General features: G+C 52.7%; 1 protein-coding gene across 6 annotated transcripts in view; it reads left to right on the top strand.

Moving 5' to 3' along the window:
* Positions 1–19,163, top strand: part of TPCN1 (two pore segment channel 1) — a 63,810-nt gene that overhangs the window by 35,640 nt on the left and 9,007 nt on the right. For 3 of the 6 annotated variants that reach the window (XM_082353976.1, XM_082353975.1, XM_082353977.1), the window contains 18 exons: positions 899–1,075; positions 1,471–1,584; positions 2,411–2,541; positions 3,394–3,482; positions 5,237–5,271; positions 5,830–5,888; positions 6,135–6,234; positions 8,247–8,363; positions 8,585–8,709; positions 9,602–9,650; positions 10,175–10,238; positions 11,273–11,317; positions 13,697–13,753; positions 13,832–13,885; positions 15,047–15,119; positions 17,128–17,235; positions 18,278–18,349; positions 18,895–18,984. In XM_082353976.1, coding sequence (XP_082210102.1) covers positions 899–1,075; positions 1,471–1,584; positions 2,411–2,541; positions 3,394–3,482; positions 5,237–5,271; positions 5,830–5,888; positions 6,135–6,234; positions 8,247–8,363; positions 8,585–8,709; positions 9,602–9,650; positions 10,175–10,238; positions 11,273–11,317; positions 13,697–13,753; positions 13,832–13,885; positions 15,047–15,119; positions 17,128–17,235; positions 18,278–18,349; positions 18,895–18,984 — 1,559 coding nt within the window. The other 3 variants (XR_014234148.1, XM_082353979.1, XM_082353978.1) reach the window with 3 other exon arrangements.

The raw sequence follows: 19,163 nt of genomic DNA, 5'->3' as shown, positions 1-19,163 counted from the left end.
GGAATCAGGCTGTCTGGCTCTATGAGCTCAGGTGCTACTGAAGCTCTTTGTGCCTGGATTTCCTCATTGCTGTCAAATGAGAAGAAATAGAAGCACCTGCCTGGAAGGGAAATTATCAGGAGTGAGAGGAGTGTCGAGGGCTCAGCGGGTTGTGGGGGGGGCTGAGCGTGGTGCCGGGCCTGGAGGGCACTCGCTGGGGGTCAGCCGCTGTCTCATTACTGTTGGAGTGAAGGCATCAAGCGGTTAGGAAATTAGGTGGAAATGGAGTAAATTAAAAAGTGGGATGGGGAAAGCTGAGTAAAGAAGGAGCGTGATAAAGTTACCCTCACACTTTCCCCTCAGTGTTACTATGACTTAAAATAATAATAACAGGTAACCTCTGGCGGGGAGCTTCCTGTGTGCCAGATGCTGTCCTAAGTGTCTTGCAGGAACCCGGGGAGTGAGTACGAGTGTTGATGGTTGTAAAGGTGAAGGAACATTCTCAGTGTTACCCAGGGAGGAGGGGGGAGCCAGGACTCAGCTGTTCTTAGTTTACCCCAGACCCCACCCCCCGACCTCAAGCACTTAACATCCCGCAGACACACCTGAGAGTGAAAATTTGCCCTCAGAGGGGACCAGATGTGCCCGCTTCTCTTCGATCTCTTGGATTTTTTATTCTTTGATTCCTCTGAGTAGTTTTGGGAAGAAGCAAGTCTTTGGAGCCCCATCAGCGGGCCAGGGTGAGACTTGACTGGTGTGCGGTTCTACGAAGATCACACTTCGATTCTCCATCATCTCCCGACTCTGGCCTGAATCTCCTCCCACCTGCCAAGGGCCCTCCCGCCTCCCCGCCCACCGCGCATCCTGGCCGCCCTATCGTCTCCAGGCGCGTTCGCCCACGTGACCCTTGCTCTTTCAGGAAGGTGAGAATAATGACAAGTTCTTCACCCACCCCAAGAATGCCAAAGCGCTGGCGGCCTACCTCTTTGCTCATAACCACCTCTTCTACCTGATGGAGCTGTCCGCGGCCCTGCTCCTGCTGCTGCTCTCCCTGTGCGAGGCTCCGGCCGTGCCCGCGCTCCGGCTGGGCATTTACGTGAGTGTCCGGATGGCTGGGAGCCACGGCTCTCTGGGGGCAGGGTAACTCAAGACTGAGAGGGAACGTCCTGGAAGGGCAGACCCCACACGGATTTCAAACAGGGAGGGCCCGGGCGCATCAGGCTCACGAGTCTTGCCCGGGGTCCCCGCCCGACTGAAGGCACGTCCCCGGTCTCCCTGGGATTCTGCTCCCTTGTAAATTCCAGGGAGGGGCGCCTTCGGATTGCCTCAGAGCCCGCAGCCCCGCTTTGGCCCCCAGGTGGGCAGCATACCTGATTAGCAGTCCCCGCCCGCTGTCTCCAACCTCAGAGGAAAAGGCGGGCAGGTGTGCTCGCTGCTGGGGGAGGGCAGGCGCTGGGGAAGCCACGTCTCCTTCACACCCTTTGGATGCAGGTCCACGCGACCCTGGAGCTGTTTGCCCTGATGGTGGTCGTGTTTGAACTCTGCATGAAGTTGCGGTGGCTGGGCCTCCACACCTTCATCCGGCACAGACGGACCATGGTCAAGGTGCTGTGCCCACCTCCCTACAGCGTTTCCTCCCCTGTCAACTTCAAGTCTGTATCTTCAGTTCAATTACAAGTCCCCCATGGGCCTAGTCCTGCGCCCAGAAGTGTAACCTTGGGTCCCTGTCCTCGCCATGCTTCCAGCCTTGCTCCAGGTGTCACAGTGATGCGAACAGTAGCGAATGTGGTTCGGCGTTTAGCGCGTGCCAAGCACTGGCACTTTGACATTTGCGGGAGGTGTAGTGCTCTTCCTAGTCTACATGCAGCCAGTTGGAAGAGAATGGGATCTAAATCCCGGTGAGTTGGGATTCAAAGCCAGCTCTGTGTGGCCTCCACGCCCACGCCGATCAGGACCATATTATATGCTTTCTCTCTCTGCGGCAGAGAGAGGCGTAAGTCGGGATGTGTCAGAGTGGCGTTTGGCAGTGTAAAAAGCCCACACGCTTGTCCAGGAGAATGTGCCCAAGGAATTGGAGGTCAGGGTGTGCTGCAGACCTCAGGGGCCCTCACAGTGCAAGCGGGGAGAGCTGGAAGCAGAGGGTGGGTGGATGTGGCCTGCGGCATAGCAGTTTTGCTCAGCGGGTATCATCTGATGGGCTGCTGGGAGCATCGACTTGGGGCTCATTCTCTTGGGACTGCACATCTATGCCAGCAGCCAGAGGGCTTCTCCCTGGGGTCCGCTTGATGTTGGGGGAGGTGAGAAAGGGCGAGGGAAAGGTCTCTCCGGACTCCGGGCTGGGCTGGGCAGTATCCAACCAGCCCTCTGTTCAGGGTGTACAGGAGGGGCTGGGTCAGAGGAGCTGACGGTGCACCGTGCCCTCCACCCCCAGACCTCTGTGCTGGTGGTGCAGTTCGTTGAGGCCATCGTGGTGTTGGTACGGCAGACGTCCCACGTGCGGGTGACCCGGGCGCTGCGCTGCATCTTCCTGGTGGACTGTCGGTACTGCGGTGGCGTCCGGCGGTAAGGCCCGGGGGTGGAGCTGCTCAGACAGTCGCTATCATGGCCTGGCCTGGACCTCTGGGCCAGTGGAGCAGGAGCCAGTGAGTGATGTAGCAATAAGGCCCCTCCTGCACTTGGGTAGGATATAGTCACGCTCGCTTCCCTCTGCTACTCGACCCACACAGAGAGGAAGGTGGTCTTCCTGCTGAAGTTCAGGTCTCCTGACTCTGGGTCCAGGGCTCTCTCCTGTCTCACCTGTGCTTCTCTGGGGCTGGTCCTCTCTCTGAGCACAGTACCTGCCCAGACACAGCCTAAAGCAGGAACTCAGCAAAGTCCACGTGACTCAGCAGGCTGTCCTGACACCTCCTCTGGGACTGGGGGTACCGAACTCAAACCAGACCGTTAGCCTAAGGTCAAACTGAGTTTTGAGAATCCATCTGGAAAACCTCTTGGCTGGGGTACTGTGGATGAGAGCGGGCTGGCCATTCACGCTTGGTGCCTGTCCTTAAAACCGGAGACAAATGTCCTAGGACTGGGTGGCCCTGAAATGTCTTCCCACATCCCTTGTCACCCGAGGCCATGCACCTGGCTTTCTCCTGCCATCTCTGTCTCTTGCAGGCACTTGCCTGCTTGGGCTCAGTAAGTGCTACACCTGCCCCGGTTCTTTCCCCGTCACCCACTGAGTGGAAGGCCTAGGAAATCACTAAGCATGATGTCACAAGCCAGGGCGAGAGGGAATTTAGTGTTCTGGGGGTCGGGAGCACCAGGCCCCCATCTCGACAGGCACGTACCCCACTGAGGAGTCCCAGCCAGCACCCCCTGGGCCCCGGCCCGGCTGTGCCTCACCCCTCCTGGCCCCGTTTTTCTCCCCAGCAACCTGCGCCAGATTTTCCAGTCCCTGCCGCCCTTCATGGACATCCTCTCGCTGCTCCTCTTCTTCATGATCATTTTCGCCATCCTTGGTGAGTTTCTCCTACGCCCCAGGATGCAGGCGCTCGCTAAAAGCAAACTCACAGTTGAGAAAAAAAAGGTACTTTGATAGTTTCAGAAATTCAGGAAGGTTTTCAAAATGATATAAACACCCAACTCAGGAAATGCAGTATCGGAAAAAAAAAACGGAAGCCACCTTTGTACCCTTTCCTGATCTCAATTCCCTTCGGCTCCCAGAGGTACCCCCGGCCTTTATTCATGCTGCTGCACGTAGATGTAGGTCATTCATTTTCACCCCAGTGTCGTGATCCGATATATGAATATACCCAAATTTATTTATCACGTCTTCTGTTGGTGGGCACTTTTCACTATCACAGATCACACTGCAGTGAACATTCTCGTGCGTTTCCTGGCTCACACGCGGGAGGGTTTCTCTACAGCGTGTGCCTAGGACCCTAGGGTCTGCACACTTCAACTTCACTAGATGTAAAAGCAAGGTCATGGCCTTTCTAATTCCGAGGAGGCCTTGCCTCTTCAGATAAGATCAAGTATTGATGCGACACCCACATTCAGACACAGGGTTTAGACAGTGGAGGTCTTAGAACATGGTGACGTAGCCCAAGGTCCCTTCTCCAGTACTCAGATGGCAAAGACAATGGAACTAGAGAGCCCTGGCTCTAAGGCCCCACCAGTGCTGAAACCCCCGGGTTCTCGTGACTGCTCTGTCCTGAGCCACTGACTCCCACTTACCTCACCTCCACCCCACTCTTGATAGAATTTCCTTTGTGTTCCAAGGGGGCTGACTTCCCCTGAGGGCAGAGTTACTCTCTTTCCCACTCAGGATTTCAAGGACTCAGGGGAATAGCTCATTCTGAGAGGGAAAAAATTAATGGTGTTAATTTGGCTACAGGGGAACAACAGGGTCCCTTTGGAGTTGTGCTTGGCTGTCATGTTCTCAAAACCAAAGATCGCAAACCGGCAGTCTGGGTTCCAAGTCCAGCCTATGGATGAGTTTTGTTTGGTCTGAAAGTGTTGAGCCAGCATTTTAAAACTAGATTTTTTTTTTACATGAAAATACAGATTTTCAGCCTTAAAAATTTTAACTTTTTTAAACTTCCGTTTTTTAAAAAAATCGACATATAATTGACATATAGCACTGTATTAGTCTTAGGTATACAATATAATGCTTTGCTATGTATATACTGCAAAATGATCATCGTAATAAGGTTAGTTAACATACATCACTATACAGAGTTACAATTTCTTTTCCTTCTGATGAGAACTTTTAAGATCTACTCTCCTAGCAACTTTCAAATATACAATACGGTATCATTAACTATTGTCACCGTGCTATACGTACAGCCTTTTTTTTTTTTTTTTTTTTTACTGTATAGATTTATTATGTTTTAAAATTTTATTTATTTGGTTGCCCCAGGTCTTAGTTGCGGCAGGCGGGCTCCTTAGTTGCGGCATGCGTGTGAGATCTAGTTCCCTGAGCAGGGATCGAACCCGGGCCCCCTGCATTGGGAGCATGGACTCTTACCCACTGCGCCACCAGGGAAGTCCCTATACAGCCTTTTAAAATCATACATTTGATGGTACTTGGGTCACCCTCCTGAATGGCAGCAGTTATCTGGTGCTCTGCCACAGTCCCCACCACTCCCTATGCTTTTCTTCTGCCTACTGCACTGATTCACATTTATTTGTCCAGTCCTTCTGACATCTGGGTTTGGGACTCTTCTGCTCTAACCCTTTTTTCAATCTGTTTCCCACCACCTTCTTCTAGGTTTCTACTTGTTCTCCCCTAATCCTTCAGACCCCGTAAGTAATCAACATGTTTGTCTGTTTCTTCCTTTATGGGAGGGCTTTCCCCTCAGATAAGGTGGCTGGACTGACCCCCTAGCTGTATTAGGAAGGGATGCCCTGCTTGGTTTCTCATCATCGCTTCTGGTACCTGAAAGTGCCCCGTCACCCAGATTTGAGCTGTCTCCTTCCTTGAATGCCAAGGGGGACCCCCTGCCCTGTCCTTGAGAGGGGTGTTTCCAGGATCAGATTTGGAACACGGGCACATTTTGGCAGAGGAGAAGTGGAGGAGAGCTCAGCTAATTGTGCATATGTGGTTCCCTGGGAGACAAGTCCCAAAGCCGGTTGTCTGCTGCCGCCAGAAGCATTGAGCTCAGGAGGGAGGAGGCCTTGGACTCCATGTTTGCTTGTTCCTCTGCCATCCTTCAGGGATCCCTTGGGAGGAAGAAGGAGTGGGTGGGGCAGGGAGGGGGAGGGCAGGGCTCTGGAGGCGGCCCACCGCAGGCAGCCTGTTCCCGGTGGGGTGTGCCCTGGGCCTGGCGGCCACGTGCCCTCCTCTCCTCCTCTCCCCCTCAGTACTTCAGCACCCTGGAGAACAGCATTGTCAGTCTGTTTGTCCTTCTGACCACCGCCAAGTAAGTTTGGGCCCTGCTTTGGCTTCTGCCCTCTTCTAGTGCCTGGGGTCTTGTCCTCTTTTCAGCCAAGAATATTCCACATCTTGGCCCAGACAGGTTCTTGGGACCCCGTGAGGGACGGGTGTGGCCTGGTGAGCCTAGAGTAGGGGAAGGGGAAGGGGGCCGGGAAGGCAGGAGAAGAGATGTCCTTTTAGACGACGGAGACCAGCAGACACGGGCCCTGCGGGTAACACTCTGCAAACACAGTTTCCCAGATGTGATGATGCCCTCCTACTCCCGGAACCCCTGGTCCTGCGTCTTCTTCATCGTGTACCTCTCCATCGAGCTGTACTTCATCATGAACCTGGTGAGTGACCTTGCCTCGCGCTCCACTGGAGCAGCCCTAGCCCACGCTCTGCTGGGCACTGTGGGGATGAGGCAGGGACAACTTTCGGCCTCCGAGGGCAGAACACTGGGGAAGGGGGTCCCAGACCGTAGTCAAGTGTGGTGGCTAGGAATTCCCTGTCGGGACTTAAGTTCAGCTGGTCACCAGCGGTAACTAGCCGCCCTGGCTTAGCACTGCCACCGCCGCTGGTGACAGTGCTAGAGTGTAAACCAAAGCTACCCTGGGGTCTTCTCCTTCTCACAGCAAACATGTAATAACTATAAAAGCTGGTACTTACTAAGCCTTAGCCAGGCACTGTGCAAAGTGTTTTATGGATGAGGGTTAAATAATTTAACACTCAAACCCTGGAACTATTATTATTCTTCTCAATTTATAGTTGAGGAAACTGAGGATCAGACTGATAGGCTAAGTCGCCTGCGCCTGCACAGCTCGGGGTGGCCAGGTGAGCTGGTCTGATTCCAGAGCCCTGCTCTTAGGCACTCCATCCTACTGCAGCCACATGCCAGGAATGTCTTGTGTATTTCCACCCCGTTTGTCATGAACCATTGGGAAATTGAACACAGAACATATTCCCTTAGGGAGAACATAAAGTCCCCATGCACACTGGGAACTTTGGAGGTGTTTGCAGAGGCTCGGCCGGCCACCAGGAGTGTTCCTGCCATCAGCAGATTGCCTCCCAGACCGGGCCATCAGGCTGGTGCTGAGCCCACATCAATGCCAGAATTTATCAGGAAGAGGCCTTTTCAAGTCTTGGATTTATTTTTATACTTCTGAAGAGCATTCTCACACCAGTCACCATAGTCAGGCCCAGTATAGAAATGGAAAACACTTTCTCTGGGGTAGATTTGTGAAATCTCCTAAACGTGTGACGTCTTAAGGAGGAAAATATTTTCTTCTTTTAATTCCTCAAAACCCAAAATAAGTATGTTAGATATCTCTTTGAACATCTTACAGCTCTTTTATACTGTTGTTACTTTAGAATCTAAAAAATAGTGTATGTGTAATTGATTTGCTTTAAAAGATATTTAGAGCTGTGAAAATATAGGGCATGGGTCAGCAGTCAGGGCCAAAACCCAGCCCACCATCTGTTTTTGTCAATAAAGTTTTATTGGCCCATTCATTTGCACATAGTCCACGGCTGCTTTCATGCTACAGCCGCAGGGTTGAGTGGTTTCTACAGAGACCATGTGGCCTGCAGAGCCTAAAAGATTTGCTCTCTGGCCCTTTACAGAAAAAGTTGCTGACTCTCCCTTTATCTAAAAGGAAATATGGGGGACCAGTTAGAAGGGATGGAAAGGACAAGAGACTTCCCCTCAAAATATTTTTGAAAGAAAAAGAAAGTGTTTCCAAAAAGTGTTCTTCCAAATTCTGCTCCTGCCCTCCCATCGCATTCTGATAACGCAGACTGTGTTGTTCATCTGCTAACTTTGGAATTAGAAAGTTCCAGAACCTTGTGCCCTTTTGTGCAGGCCACCTCACACCCCTGCTTTCTGGGGCCACGCAGACTCACCAAGAGAAGGAACAAGGGGACAGGGGAGGAAGCATCGGCACAGCGATGTTCCTTCCTGCTCTGAGGTTGGGAGGGCACAGGATGGGGACACAGCCTCCCTGGCCATCGCACGGAGCTGAATTGGGCAAAAAACCCAGTGTGTTCCCCTCGCTGCTTCTCTCCCCTTATAAAATTGCCCAGCCAGGGACGAGCTACAGGCAGAGACAAGAAAAACCTGGGGAAAATGTAATAGCAGTGTCTTCATGAATCTTTAGAGGGGAAATTTACAAGTGGCAATGAATGACCTTCCTCTGCTGAGTCTTGAAGATGAACTTCCTACACCATCTGGGGCAGGCGAGAGGCTCTTTGCAACCCCTTTCTCGGGGGTGGCCGGAAGAGCGCCCTCTGGAGGCTGGAGAACGACTCCCTGGTTCCTTGGGGCCCCGCCGGGCACAGGAGCCAGGTCTGTGCTCTTCCCTCACAGCTTCTGGCCGTGGTATTTGACACCTTCAATGACATCGAGAAACACAAGTTCAAGTCTTTGCTGCTACACAAGCGAACCGCCATCCAGCACGCCTACCGCCTGCTCATCAGCCAACGGGTAGCGGGGCAGGGGCTGAGCCAGGGAGGGAGGTTGGTCCCTGCTCCCCACCCCTTGCCCCACGGTATCCCCTAAGCGTGGGAGGGCCGGCAGCTTCCGAAACCAGGAGTCCCGCCCTTGGGAGAACAAGAGAACAGGGGCCCTGGGGTCCCATGTGATGCTGGGCATCTGGCGTGGCTGCCCCCACTGTGTTCCACGGGCCGTCTTCCCTCTCCCCCCAGCGGCCTGCCGGCATCTCCTACAGGCAGTTTGAAGGCCTGATGCGCTTCTACAAGCCCCGGATGAGCGCCGGGGAGCGCTATCTCACGTTCAAGGCCCTGAATCAGAGCAGCTCGCCTCTGCTCAGGTGAGAGCGGCTGCCAGTTGGGCGCCGTGTGGCCGGACGAGGCGTTTACAAGAGGCAGCTGGGGCCTGCAAAAGCCCGGGGGTGGGGAGTGGGCAGGCAAAGAGGCTCGTAGAGACTTCAGTTTTCTTCAGAGATTCTTCCGCATGTAGACCCTTTTCCTCAGGATTCTTTTTACAAGTAACAAAAGTCCAACCCAAATCCAATTTAAACTTGAGACAAAAAAAGGAATGTATTGGCTCTTGGAATGGACTGGCCCAGCCGCTCACCCTCGAGCCATGAGCGAGGTGGTTGCATGTGAGCTAAGCCACAGAGCAACATGAAACACACACACACACACTCTTTCTCTCTCTCTCTCTCTCTCTCTCTCTCTCTTTCTCTCTCTCTCTCTCTCTCTCTCACTCACTCACAGCTCTGGCACGGCCTCAAAGAGCTGAGCTCTCCGTGGGCAGTCTTGGTCTTCTGACTACTGATGACCAAAACCCTTCTTTTCGATCTGAGATGAAGCAGGCCTGCTGTAGAGACAGGAGTGAGCGAGCTCTGTTCGGGCTGAACTCTCTGCCCCGGTTGTTCTATTAAGTCCTCTGCTAAAGGCGGCCCAGTCCCTGTCTGTCTGAGAATGGTGGTAATCTGGGGGCTGCCTCTCTGGGGGACGGAAGCCGGCAGTGGTCTGTGTAGACTGAGTGGATTAAGTATCCATAGTCCCTGGAGGAAGGAGGAGATGAAATGCCTGCAGGTACGGGTCCCCTGGGCCCTGATGCGCTGGGACTCGCAGATGTCGCCTCCTCGCCTCCCCCGCTCCACCTCTGGAAGGTGACCATAGGCAGGCGAGTGAGAGGACCGAAGCTCGGTGGGAACGTGCTCTGATTTTTTTTGCCCTTGTTGCTTGTGACAGCCTGAAGGACTTTCAAGACATCTACGAAGTTGCCGCCTTGAAGTGGAAGGTGGGTGCTCTCCAGGGAGTGACCCGGCAGACGGTTCCATGGGAGGGGGATGAGGCCGGGAGGCACCCGGCCGTCCAGCTCTCTCCCTGCTGGGACATCGCAGCTCTCGGCTGGGCGTTGTGCATTGTACGGCTAACAGGTGGCCCCTGGCCCTGCATGCCTGTCCATCTGCAATGCGGTGTCCTGGCTAAAGGCACTGAATCTCAGACCCCATTAGTCACCGTGTGACATCAGGCAAGTTATGGAACCCTTCCAAGGCTTGTCTCACCTGGGAAGGGGGGTCATGAGAGTCCCTACCTACCGCATTATTTTCAGGATTCTATAAAAACAATGCCAGTGCATGGCACATTGAAGAGTTCAGCAAACACTGGCTGGCTTTGTTGTTCTTTAGATCCCTGAGTGTTTTCATGGTTTCCCAAGTTAGCCAGGAGAGCAGGAAAGGAAAGCTGCATCCACGCCCCCAGGGCTGGGCTCTGGTCACTGGTCCTAACGCCCTCTCTCCTATGGCCCTGTTCCTTGGCCAGGCAAAGAGAAATAGAGAGCACTGGTTTGATGAGCTTCCCAGGACAGCATTCCTCATCTTCAAAGGTAAGGTTGACCTGAATATGGCAGCTGGGGACGAATGAAGGTTTCCGGTGACCACAGATAAGCATTTAAAGAACATGTCCAGAGGGTGTGTGTGTGTGTGTGCATGCGAAATGTCTATGTGTGTAAAAGAGACAGTGTGATTACCCCAGCAGGGAAATAGTGTTGGATTAGGAAGGAAATCAGTAACATAAAAACCAAACCAAAAAAAATTTGTGGAATATTTATTTATTGAAGAAAATTGATACAAAGTCAAATAATTAGAAGAAAATGAAAGGCTCCCACGCAGAGATAACCACGGTTCATTTTCTGATGTGTTTCCTTCTGGTTATTTTTCTGTGTATTTTAAAAACAGTAGTGGGGATTACATTATATATTCTGTTCTGAAACCTGCCTTTTTACCTAATGATGGATTTTGACCTTCCTCCAGTGTCAGGATATATAGCTAGTGTATCTGATCCCTTACATAATGCTTGCATTGTATAAAATTGAAAATTTTAAAATTGGAGTGCCCCGTGTTATTTGCCTAATAGTTTTCCCTGAATTTAATGCCAGTTTTGGAAGTTCCACATGGGGTATGGTTAGCTCACAGGGGTCTGGGCCATATGAGCAAGAGTTAAAATGGTATGTCCTATTTTGTTATTTCTCCCACAGCTAGGACTTTGAGCACAGCTGTTATTATTCCATATTCTTCAGCGAGTTTTCCATTCCATTGGGATGATAGTTACTCAAGTGGATAAATAAACAGTGCCGGTTCTAGGCCAGGAGCAAGCTTAAAGTTTCAGCAGTGGCCAGCAAAGCTTTGTTCTGCTCTGTCCCGGCTCCAGGTTGCTCAGGCACTTCCCAGAGGGAACGTTGCCAGTGCAGTCTTGCCCAGGGGTCCGGGCACAAGCGTGGGTGTCCCTCTGAGAGCAGGTCCTTCCTTTTTCACCCCTGGGCATAAACACCCCGGTTGCTTACACGCATGATGTCTGTGGTAGGGGAACGTGTACTTGTACGTGAAAATTTCACTGTTAACATTTCTTCTCTTCAAATAGGAATTAATATCCTTGTGAAGTCCAAGGCCTTCCAGTATTTCATGTGTAAGTGTGAAATATCACAGCTCCAGGTCCCTTTCCTCCTGAGTCTTACTGCTCCAGAAGGTGGAGATGCAAGGGATAAATCCTGCAGTCATGATGCTGGCTGTTTATTATAGAAAATTCCAAGCATGTATAAGAGTGGAGGGATTGTAAACAGCATCCACGTACCTGTCACCCAGCTTCACCCGTCATCATCTCATTGCCTGTCTTTCTTGTCTGTCTAATCCCCTCAGTCCAGCTCATCACCCCTTCTGTAGACCTGGAGTTTTTGGAAGCAGATTCCAGAACCACAGATTGTGGTTTGTTAATATGTCACTTCAGTCTGTTTTAGTCTGTAGGCTTCTCCCCCAATCCGTTTTCTTCCTCTTGCAATATTTAGCTGAAGAAACAGGATTTTGTCCTTCAGCCTTGATTTTGCATGTTCCTCTGTTGCTTATTTACTGTAGTTTGGAAGCTATAGCTACAGCTGTGTTGTCCAGTGTGGCGGCCGCCAGCCACATATGGCTATTTAACTTTAGACCAACTAAAACTTAAAAATTCAGTTCCCGTCACAATAGCCGCAGTTCAAGCACTCAGTAACCATGTGTGGCTAATGATGACCAATTGGACAGCACAGATGCAGACGTTTCTACTAATCCAGAGGCTTGATTGAATTCCCTCTTTCTAAGGAGTTCTGGTTCCATTTAATGGGAAATGGTGTTTAGAGACCACAATCTGAGATGCTAGAGGTGCTCATTACTTGGAGTTGGTTATTGTTTACAGGACTTTCCATGGACAGAGGTAGGATTTTGGTTTTTTAAAAGATAAACTATCTTGTGAGTTTATCCTGATATTCTTAATTCAAATTGTGGACTATAGGGTTTTTACCTAACTTCATTCTTTTTTAAAAATTTATTTATCTATTTGTTTTTATTTTTGGCTGTGTTGGGTCTTTGTTGTTGTGCACTGGCTTCCTCTAGTTGTGGTGAGCAGGGGCTACTCTTCATTGCAGTGCGTGGGCTTCTCATTGTCGTGGCTTCTCTTGTTGCAGAGCATGGGCTCTAGGCACGCGGGCTTCAGTAGTTGTGGCATGCGGGCTCTAGAGCGCAGGCTCAGTAGTTGTGGCACACGGGCTTAGTTGCTCTGCGGCATGTGGGATCTTCCCAGGCCAGGGATCGAACCTGTGTCCCCTGCACTGGCAGGTGGATTCTTAACCACTGCACCAACAGGGGAGCCCTCATCATTCTTTCACGTCTAAATTCCCAGGCTTAAAATCCTAGTTCCCAACAACACTGACACAGTCACTCACTTGCTTTATCCCACAGTCCACACATAATAGTCTCTAAAAAACAGTACCAACACAACCCTAACAATATAATTGCTAGAAACACCACTCCAGGGATTCAGATGACTGTTTTAAATTCATCTGGAGTAGTTTTTCTCCATGTGGGTATGTCACCATCTGCATTTCTTTATTTCATTTGAAAAAATATTTTTAGAGATCACTTTTTACATTGAATTTTGCCTTATAATTATGTAAAATATGTATATGATTCCAAGTCAGATCTACAAAACAAAGTATACTCAAGGGAGAATTGTTTCCATCCTGTCACCTCCCCCAGTGGGTAACTTTTGTTATAGTTTATCCTTCCGTTTTTAAAAAACTATAAGTAGACACATATATGCACATTTCCCTGCCTTAAATAAACTAGCATAATTTACACACTTTTTTCAACCTTCCTTTTTTTTCAGTTAACAATACATCCTAGAGACCACACCATATTAATATACAGAGATGTTCTTCATTTCTTTTTATAGTTGAGAGTACACCATTTCATGAACGTATCATAGTTTATTTATCCAGTCTCCTATTGATCGTTTAGGTTGTTTCTAGTTTCTTTGCTATCACAAATAGTTCCTCAGTGAATAGCTTTCAGTGTACGTCATTTGTGTTTTTGCCAATGTCTCATTGGGATGGATCCCTAAAAGTAGGATTGCTAGGTGAAAGGCCAAACGCATATGCAATTTTGCTAACTAGTTCCTGCAGTCATTTAAAAACCAGATATCTCTAGGGAAAAACAGATGTTTTCAATACTCAAACCCTTTGTATATGGTCCATCTTTTACGCCAACTTGGAATAATCTGTAGGTTTTACTGAAACATCTTAACTGGTATCCTTATAGTGACATAGAGGGTGATTTTTAGAAATCTGTAGCTATTTTCTAAGAGAAACTACTGGTTGATTTAGCTCATGGTAAAAGCATTAAGCAGGAAGTTATCTGTTACAAGCCCTGCTCTCTGCGTATCTCAGAGCTGCCTAGAAACTAACCAGGGGCTGCAGCTGTGACCTGTAGATTTCCACACCCACCTGTGCTTTCTCTATTATGAGCCTGTCTGTTGCAGACTTGGTGGTGGCAGTCAACGGGGTCTGGATCCTTGTGGAGACCTTCATGCTGAAAGGTGAGCCTGGCTAGGGGACTGGCCCATCCTGTGGGCACACCTGGCTCACCTCTTGAACTGCTGCCTCTCTTCTTACAGGTGGGAACTTCTTCTCCAAGCATGTGCCCTGGAGTTACCTCGTCTTTCTGACTAGTAAGTTTCTGACATGGCTTTGCTCAAGTGCTTGTCAGTTGTCAGTGGTTACACTGGCTGGAACTTCTTTTTGGGTTAAGATCTCATGGCTCTTCTCTAAAGCAGGGGAGCATAATGAGGGTGGAGCAGAAATTGAGTCTGATTCTACCCCATCCCTGTTTCAAACTCTTTGGTGATTGCCCACTGCCCTCCAGACCAAGTTCCCGTGCTGGGTGTGAGTCATGGGGCCACACAGGGCCCCTTCAGCCTCCCTCTCAGGTTTCATCTCTTGCCGGTACCACCACCCGTGCCCCACCTGCAGCCCCCCTGAACACATCCCGCTTCCCAGGGCACCTGCCCTTTCTTACCTCTGGGCCTCTGCACAGGTGTTTCCTCTGTGCACTCATCCCCTCACCACACTGCTCTGCCTGACACCCCTCTCCCTTTATGTCTAAACATTAGACATAACTAATAATACTGTACCCTAAATTGTTTTCATTGTTCTTAAAAAGCATGACTTTTACTGCCTTGATCAGTGCCCTTTGGCTTTTTCTGTGGAGTTCAGAGTAGCATAGTGATTCAGTGCACAAACTCTGGGGTCAGAAAGACCTGGAATCTATTCCCAACTGTGTCTCTTGTGTGATCTGATGCCCCCTCCAGGGCTCCCTCTTCAGCTCCTTCTTTCATTATGTTCCAATGACACCAACCTTCCTTCTGCCCCTCAAGCAGGCCAAGATCATATCCGGCTTGGCCCCTGATTTCTTTCAAATGTAACACTCTTCCCCCAGTCTACTTCCCCCAGTCTAACATATCAGTTTGCTGTCTTTCCCCTGAGTCTAGACTCTAAGCTCTGTGTTGTTCAGGGCTGGGCACCCAGCACCCAGTGCAGTGCCTGGCACGGGAGAAGTGCTCAGGAAGTACCTGTTGGATGGACAGACAATGCCTGCGGCCCCTCCCAGGGAGTGGGAGCGAGTGCTTCTTGTTAGCGGGCGGCCCCGGTTGGCCAGCATCTGGGCCAGGCACTGCCCTGGAGCCCACACTGTCTCAGGGGTGCGGGTGTGACGTGGGTGTCTGGAGGGCACGTGACCAGACCTCGGGAGAGTCTCGAGGAGGAAACGAGCCAGGCCAGGGGTGGCAGAGGCTGTGGCAGGGCCGCTGCTAACTGCTTCTTCCCGCTCACAGTTTACGGGGTGGAGCTGTTCCTGAAAGTAGCCGGCCTCGGCCCCGTCGAGTACTTGTCCTCCGGATGGAATCTGTGAGTAGAGAGCATGTTTCTTACCCACGTCAGAGGCTCTAATGAAAGCCACAGGTCCTCTCCGTCCACACCCACTGCACAGTTTCAGAGGGAAGGTCTGAGGCTGGGTCAGGCCCCTGTCTCCTGGAGCGGTTCTGCCTGTGGCTCCAGGCCTCCCCAGGGTCAGGCCGTCATCTTACTCTCTCAGGCCGCCCCCGCCAGTCCCTCTCCTGGACGTGGCCTCTTGGGGGTCCTTAGGCCAGCTGGCTCCTTCTGAGTCACTTAACCCCACACCCCTCCCTGACAACTAAGCTCTTTTCTCCTCCACGAAAACCACGACACCCACAGAGAGGGAAGTGCCACAGGTCCTGATGCTTGGTCAGCATCGAGCTGGTGGCCCTTCTCCCTGTTCCAGAGACCCTGAGAGGTGGCTCACTGCCCATGAAAGTTAACTCACCCACGAAATCAGGCTGCACTCACGAGGTCTTGGGTCGTGAGAGTAAAAACAAGTTAATAAGTAGAGAAGAGTCAGGCAGAGCAATAGCGTGTGGTCATGCAGTTTGCAGGGCCTTAATGTGTATCTGGCAGGAGAGAGGGGCTCTCTGTCCTGCTTTCCTGGTGGGACTCCCCTGTGGTCCTGCCCCACCCCTCAGTGCCTTCACCAGGGTCACTGGTGTAACCTGTGTCTGCCATGAGACCAGTGTGGGACCTTCAGGAGGGGTTTCTAGGCATTTCTTTCTTTTTTTTTTTTTTTAAATTAATTAATTTTTGGCTGCATTGGGTGTTCATTGCTGTGCATGGGCTTTTCTCTAGTTGCAGCAAGCAGGGGCTACTCTTCATTGCTGTGCGAGGGCTTCTCATTGCAGTGGCTTCTCTTCTTGTGGAGCACAGGCTCTAGGCACATGGGCTTCAGTAGCTGCGGCACGCGGGCTCAGCAGTTGTGGTTCACGGGCTCTAGAGTGCAGGCTCAATAGTTGTGGCTCACGGGCTCAGTAGTTGTGGCTCACGGGCTCTAGAGTGCAGGCTCAGTAGTTGTGGCGCACGGGCTTAGTTGCTCCGCGGCATGTGGGATCTTCCCAGACCAGGGATCGAATCCATGTCCCCTGCATTGGCAGGCAGATTCTTATTTATCTATCTATCTATTTATTTATTATTTGGCTGTGTTGGGTCTTCATTGCGGTGCGCGGGCTTCTCACTGCGGTGGCTTCTCTTGTTGCAGAGCACCGGCTCTAGGCACGCAGGCTCAGTAGTTGTGGCTCGTGGGCTCAGTAGCTGTGGCTCACGGGCTCTAGAGTGTAGGCTCAGTAGTTGTGGCACACGGGCTCAGTAGTTGTGGCTTGCGGGCTCAGTAGTTGTGGCTCACGGGCTCTAGAGTGCAGGCTCAGTAGTTGTGGCACACGGGCTTAGTTGCTCCGCGGTATGTGGGATCTTCCCGGACCAGGGCTTGAACCCGTGTCCCCTGCATTGGCAGGCGGATTCTTTTTTTTTTTTTAAAGGAATGTAGTTTATTTATTTATTTATTTATGGCTGTGTTGGGTCTTCGTTTCTGTGCGAGGGCTTTCTCTAGTTGCGGCAGGCAGGGGCCACTCTTCATTGCGGTGCGCAGGCCTCTCACTATCGCGGCCTCTCTTGTTGCGGCGCACAGGCTCCAGACGCGCAGGCTCAGTAGTTGTGGCTCACGGGCCTAGTTGCTCTGCAGCATGTGGGATCTTCCCAGACCAGGGCTTGAGCCCGTGTCCCCTGGCAGGCGGATTCTTAACCACTGAGCCACCAGGGACATCCCTAGGCGTGTCTGACCCCTGAGGTGTGTGCTGTGACCGGGGCCCAGCCACACCAGCCTCAGAAACCCAACAGCGGTAGGAAGCTGGCCGGCTGTGGGCCACTGCGGGGCCTGTTGCTGCCTTTGCCGTGGTTGGCACGTGGGCTCCTTGGAAGGGAGTGCTGGGCACAGGGCTGGGGAGCCACCGGCCGTCGTGGGGGAGGCTATGGGTGGGCCGAACAGACCATAGCTTCTCCTCCTCCCTCCCAGGTTCGACTTCTCCGTCACAGCGTTCGCCTTCCTGGGACTGCTGGCTCTGGCCTTCAACATGGAGCCCTTTTATTTCATAGTGGTCCTGCGTCCCCTCCAGCTGCTGAGGTGACGGGGCAGGGCTGGGGTGGGGAGTGGTGGGCAGGGGAGGGTGGGGAGAGCCTTGGGACTGGTCTGGGGAGTGACGAGAGGCTCACAGGCCTGGTGTCGGGGGTGGCACGCCCCCTGCAGGAGCACCTAGTGCGGGTGGGGGGAGGGGGATGGTGGGGGCCTTGTTTCCACCTGGGCAGGTGTGCAGATGGCCCACCTCCTCACATCCTGGGACCAGTTGCCTCTGACTGTGGAAGAGAAACGTGGCTCAGGGCTCCAGTGAACTTGACCTGTGCTGGTGTCGGCTGCAGCCACAGAAACACACGTGCTCAGAGTCCTCAACCAGACAGCCACGGCCTCTGAGGGTCCAGAGGGACTTTTGAGCTCCTACCACAGCCAGCCGTGATTTTCTGGCACAGTCCCTTGTCAAGAAAAACCCGCACTTGCTCTCAGCTTTCCCCCAGGGACCACCGTAGGCAACCAGCACAAATTTGTAGAGATCCGTGGACGGTGTCCCTTACTAGTTAGAGATCTGTGTGTGTCTGTGTGTCCTCAGAAGCCTGGTTTTCCTCTGGAATATCCAGCTGCGGTCCTATTCACGGCCATCGCCCCCTCCCGTCCTGCCCAGGAGGAGAGGCGGAGGTGAGGGATGGGGCGGCCCTTTCTTACCTGGAGGAGCTGCCGCACTGCCGGCTCCTCTGCGGGCGCGGCCTTCTCCCCTCCCGGGGTTGCCGCAGCGTCCCGGGCAAGGCCTCGCCCCCTGCCCGGCCTCCGGGCCTCATCCGTGAGTGGCAGCCGGCCGCCGTGCCCGCTCACGCGAGTCGTGCCCTGCCTCCCTTCAGGGCAGGGCCCGTCCAGCCCCGATGTCCCGGCACCACCGCTGCCCCTGCCCAGGGTGCGAGTCACCCGAGCTGAGTGCCCGGCTGGCGGCTCTGGGGAAAGTAGGTGCTCAGGTGGTGGAGGGACCCCTGGCCTGCCGTGCCCCACCTGGTGCTGTGGACTGAGGGGCTGCGGCCACGCCCAGCACCTGTAAGTGACCCGGCCCGCTTCCCTCGCTCAGGTTGTTTAAACTGAAGAAGCGTTACCGCAACGTGCTGGACACCATGTTTGAACTGCTGCCCCGGATGGCCAGGTACTGCCCTGCCTCTTGGCCCCCAGGGCCAGGCGTCACGAGGCTTATGCCCCCTCGGGGTGGGCAGCTGGGTGGTCTCGGGGGGAGGGGGAGGAGGAGTCCCGAAAAGGACGAAAATCGAGGGCCTGACAGGGTCAGATCTCTTCAAGGAGACCGAGACCTTCACCACCACAGGTCTCCCTGGTTCCACTTTTCTCCACTGACCTGTCTGAAATATTTAGTAGGGAGGGCAGGGAGCTGTCAACTCACTTACCACCTGTGTCTATGTTCACAGGTAAGGGTCACCTGTGAGTCTACCTTCACAGGTAAGGGGTGAATCGCTGGTAGAGGGGCGTCTGGTAATAGAGTCCTGATTCGAGCCGTTTTCTACCCCAGACCTGAATCCGAGGCCCCTCCCCTGCAGGCACTTTCCAGCTGGCGCACCTGGCTAGGGGCGCGCGTCTCATCCGGCAGCTCAGGGGCCCGAGGGTGCCAGGGCCGCCGGGCGAGCTGCTCTCTCCTGCCCGGCCCTCGGTCACCCTGTCTCTTCTGACCCTCCTCCCTAGCCTGGGCCTCACCCTGCTCATCTTTTACTACTCCTTCGCCATCGTGGGCATGGAATTCTTCTGTGGAATCCTCTACCCCAACTGCTGCAAGTGAGTACGCAGCGGGGCCCCCAGCCCCAGGCAGCCTGCGTTTCTGGAGGAGCCCAGCCAGGACTGGAACGCTGACCTCTGATCCCTCAGGGGCCCGCCTCCCCAAGCCACAGCACCCTTTGAAGCCCTGAGAATCTGCTCCTAGGGCTTTATTATAGTTCAGTGCAGCAGCTAAGGGA

This window comes from Balaenoptera borealis (genome assembly GCF_965194805.1).
Source record: "Balaenoptera borealis genome assembly, chromosome: 14".
Classification (NCBI taxonomy): domain Eukaryota; kingdom Metazoa; phylum Chordata; class Mammalia; order Artiodactyla; family Balaenopteridae; genus Balaenoptera; species Balaenoptera borealis.
Note: the sequence above shows the minus strand (reverse complement) of the source record. Positions and strands in the feature narration are given on the sequence as shown.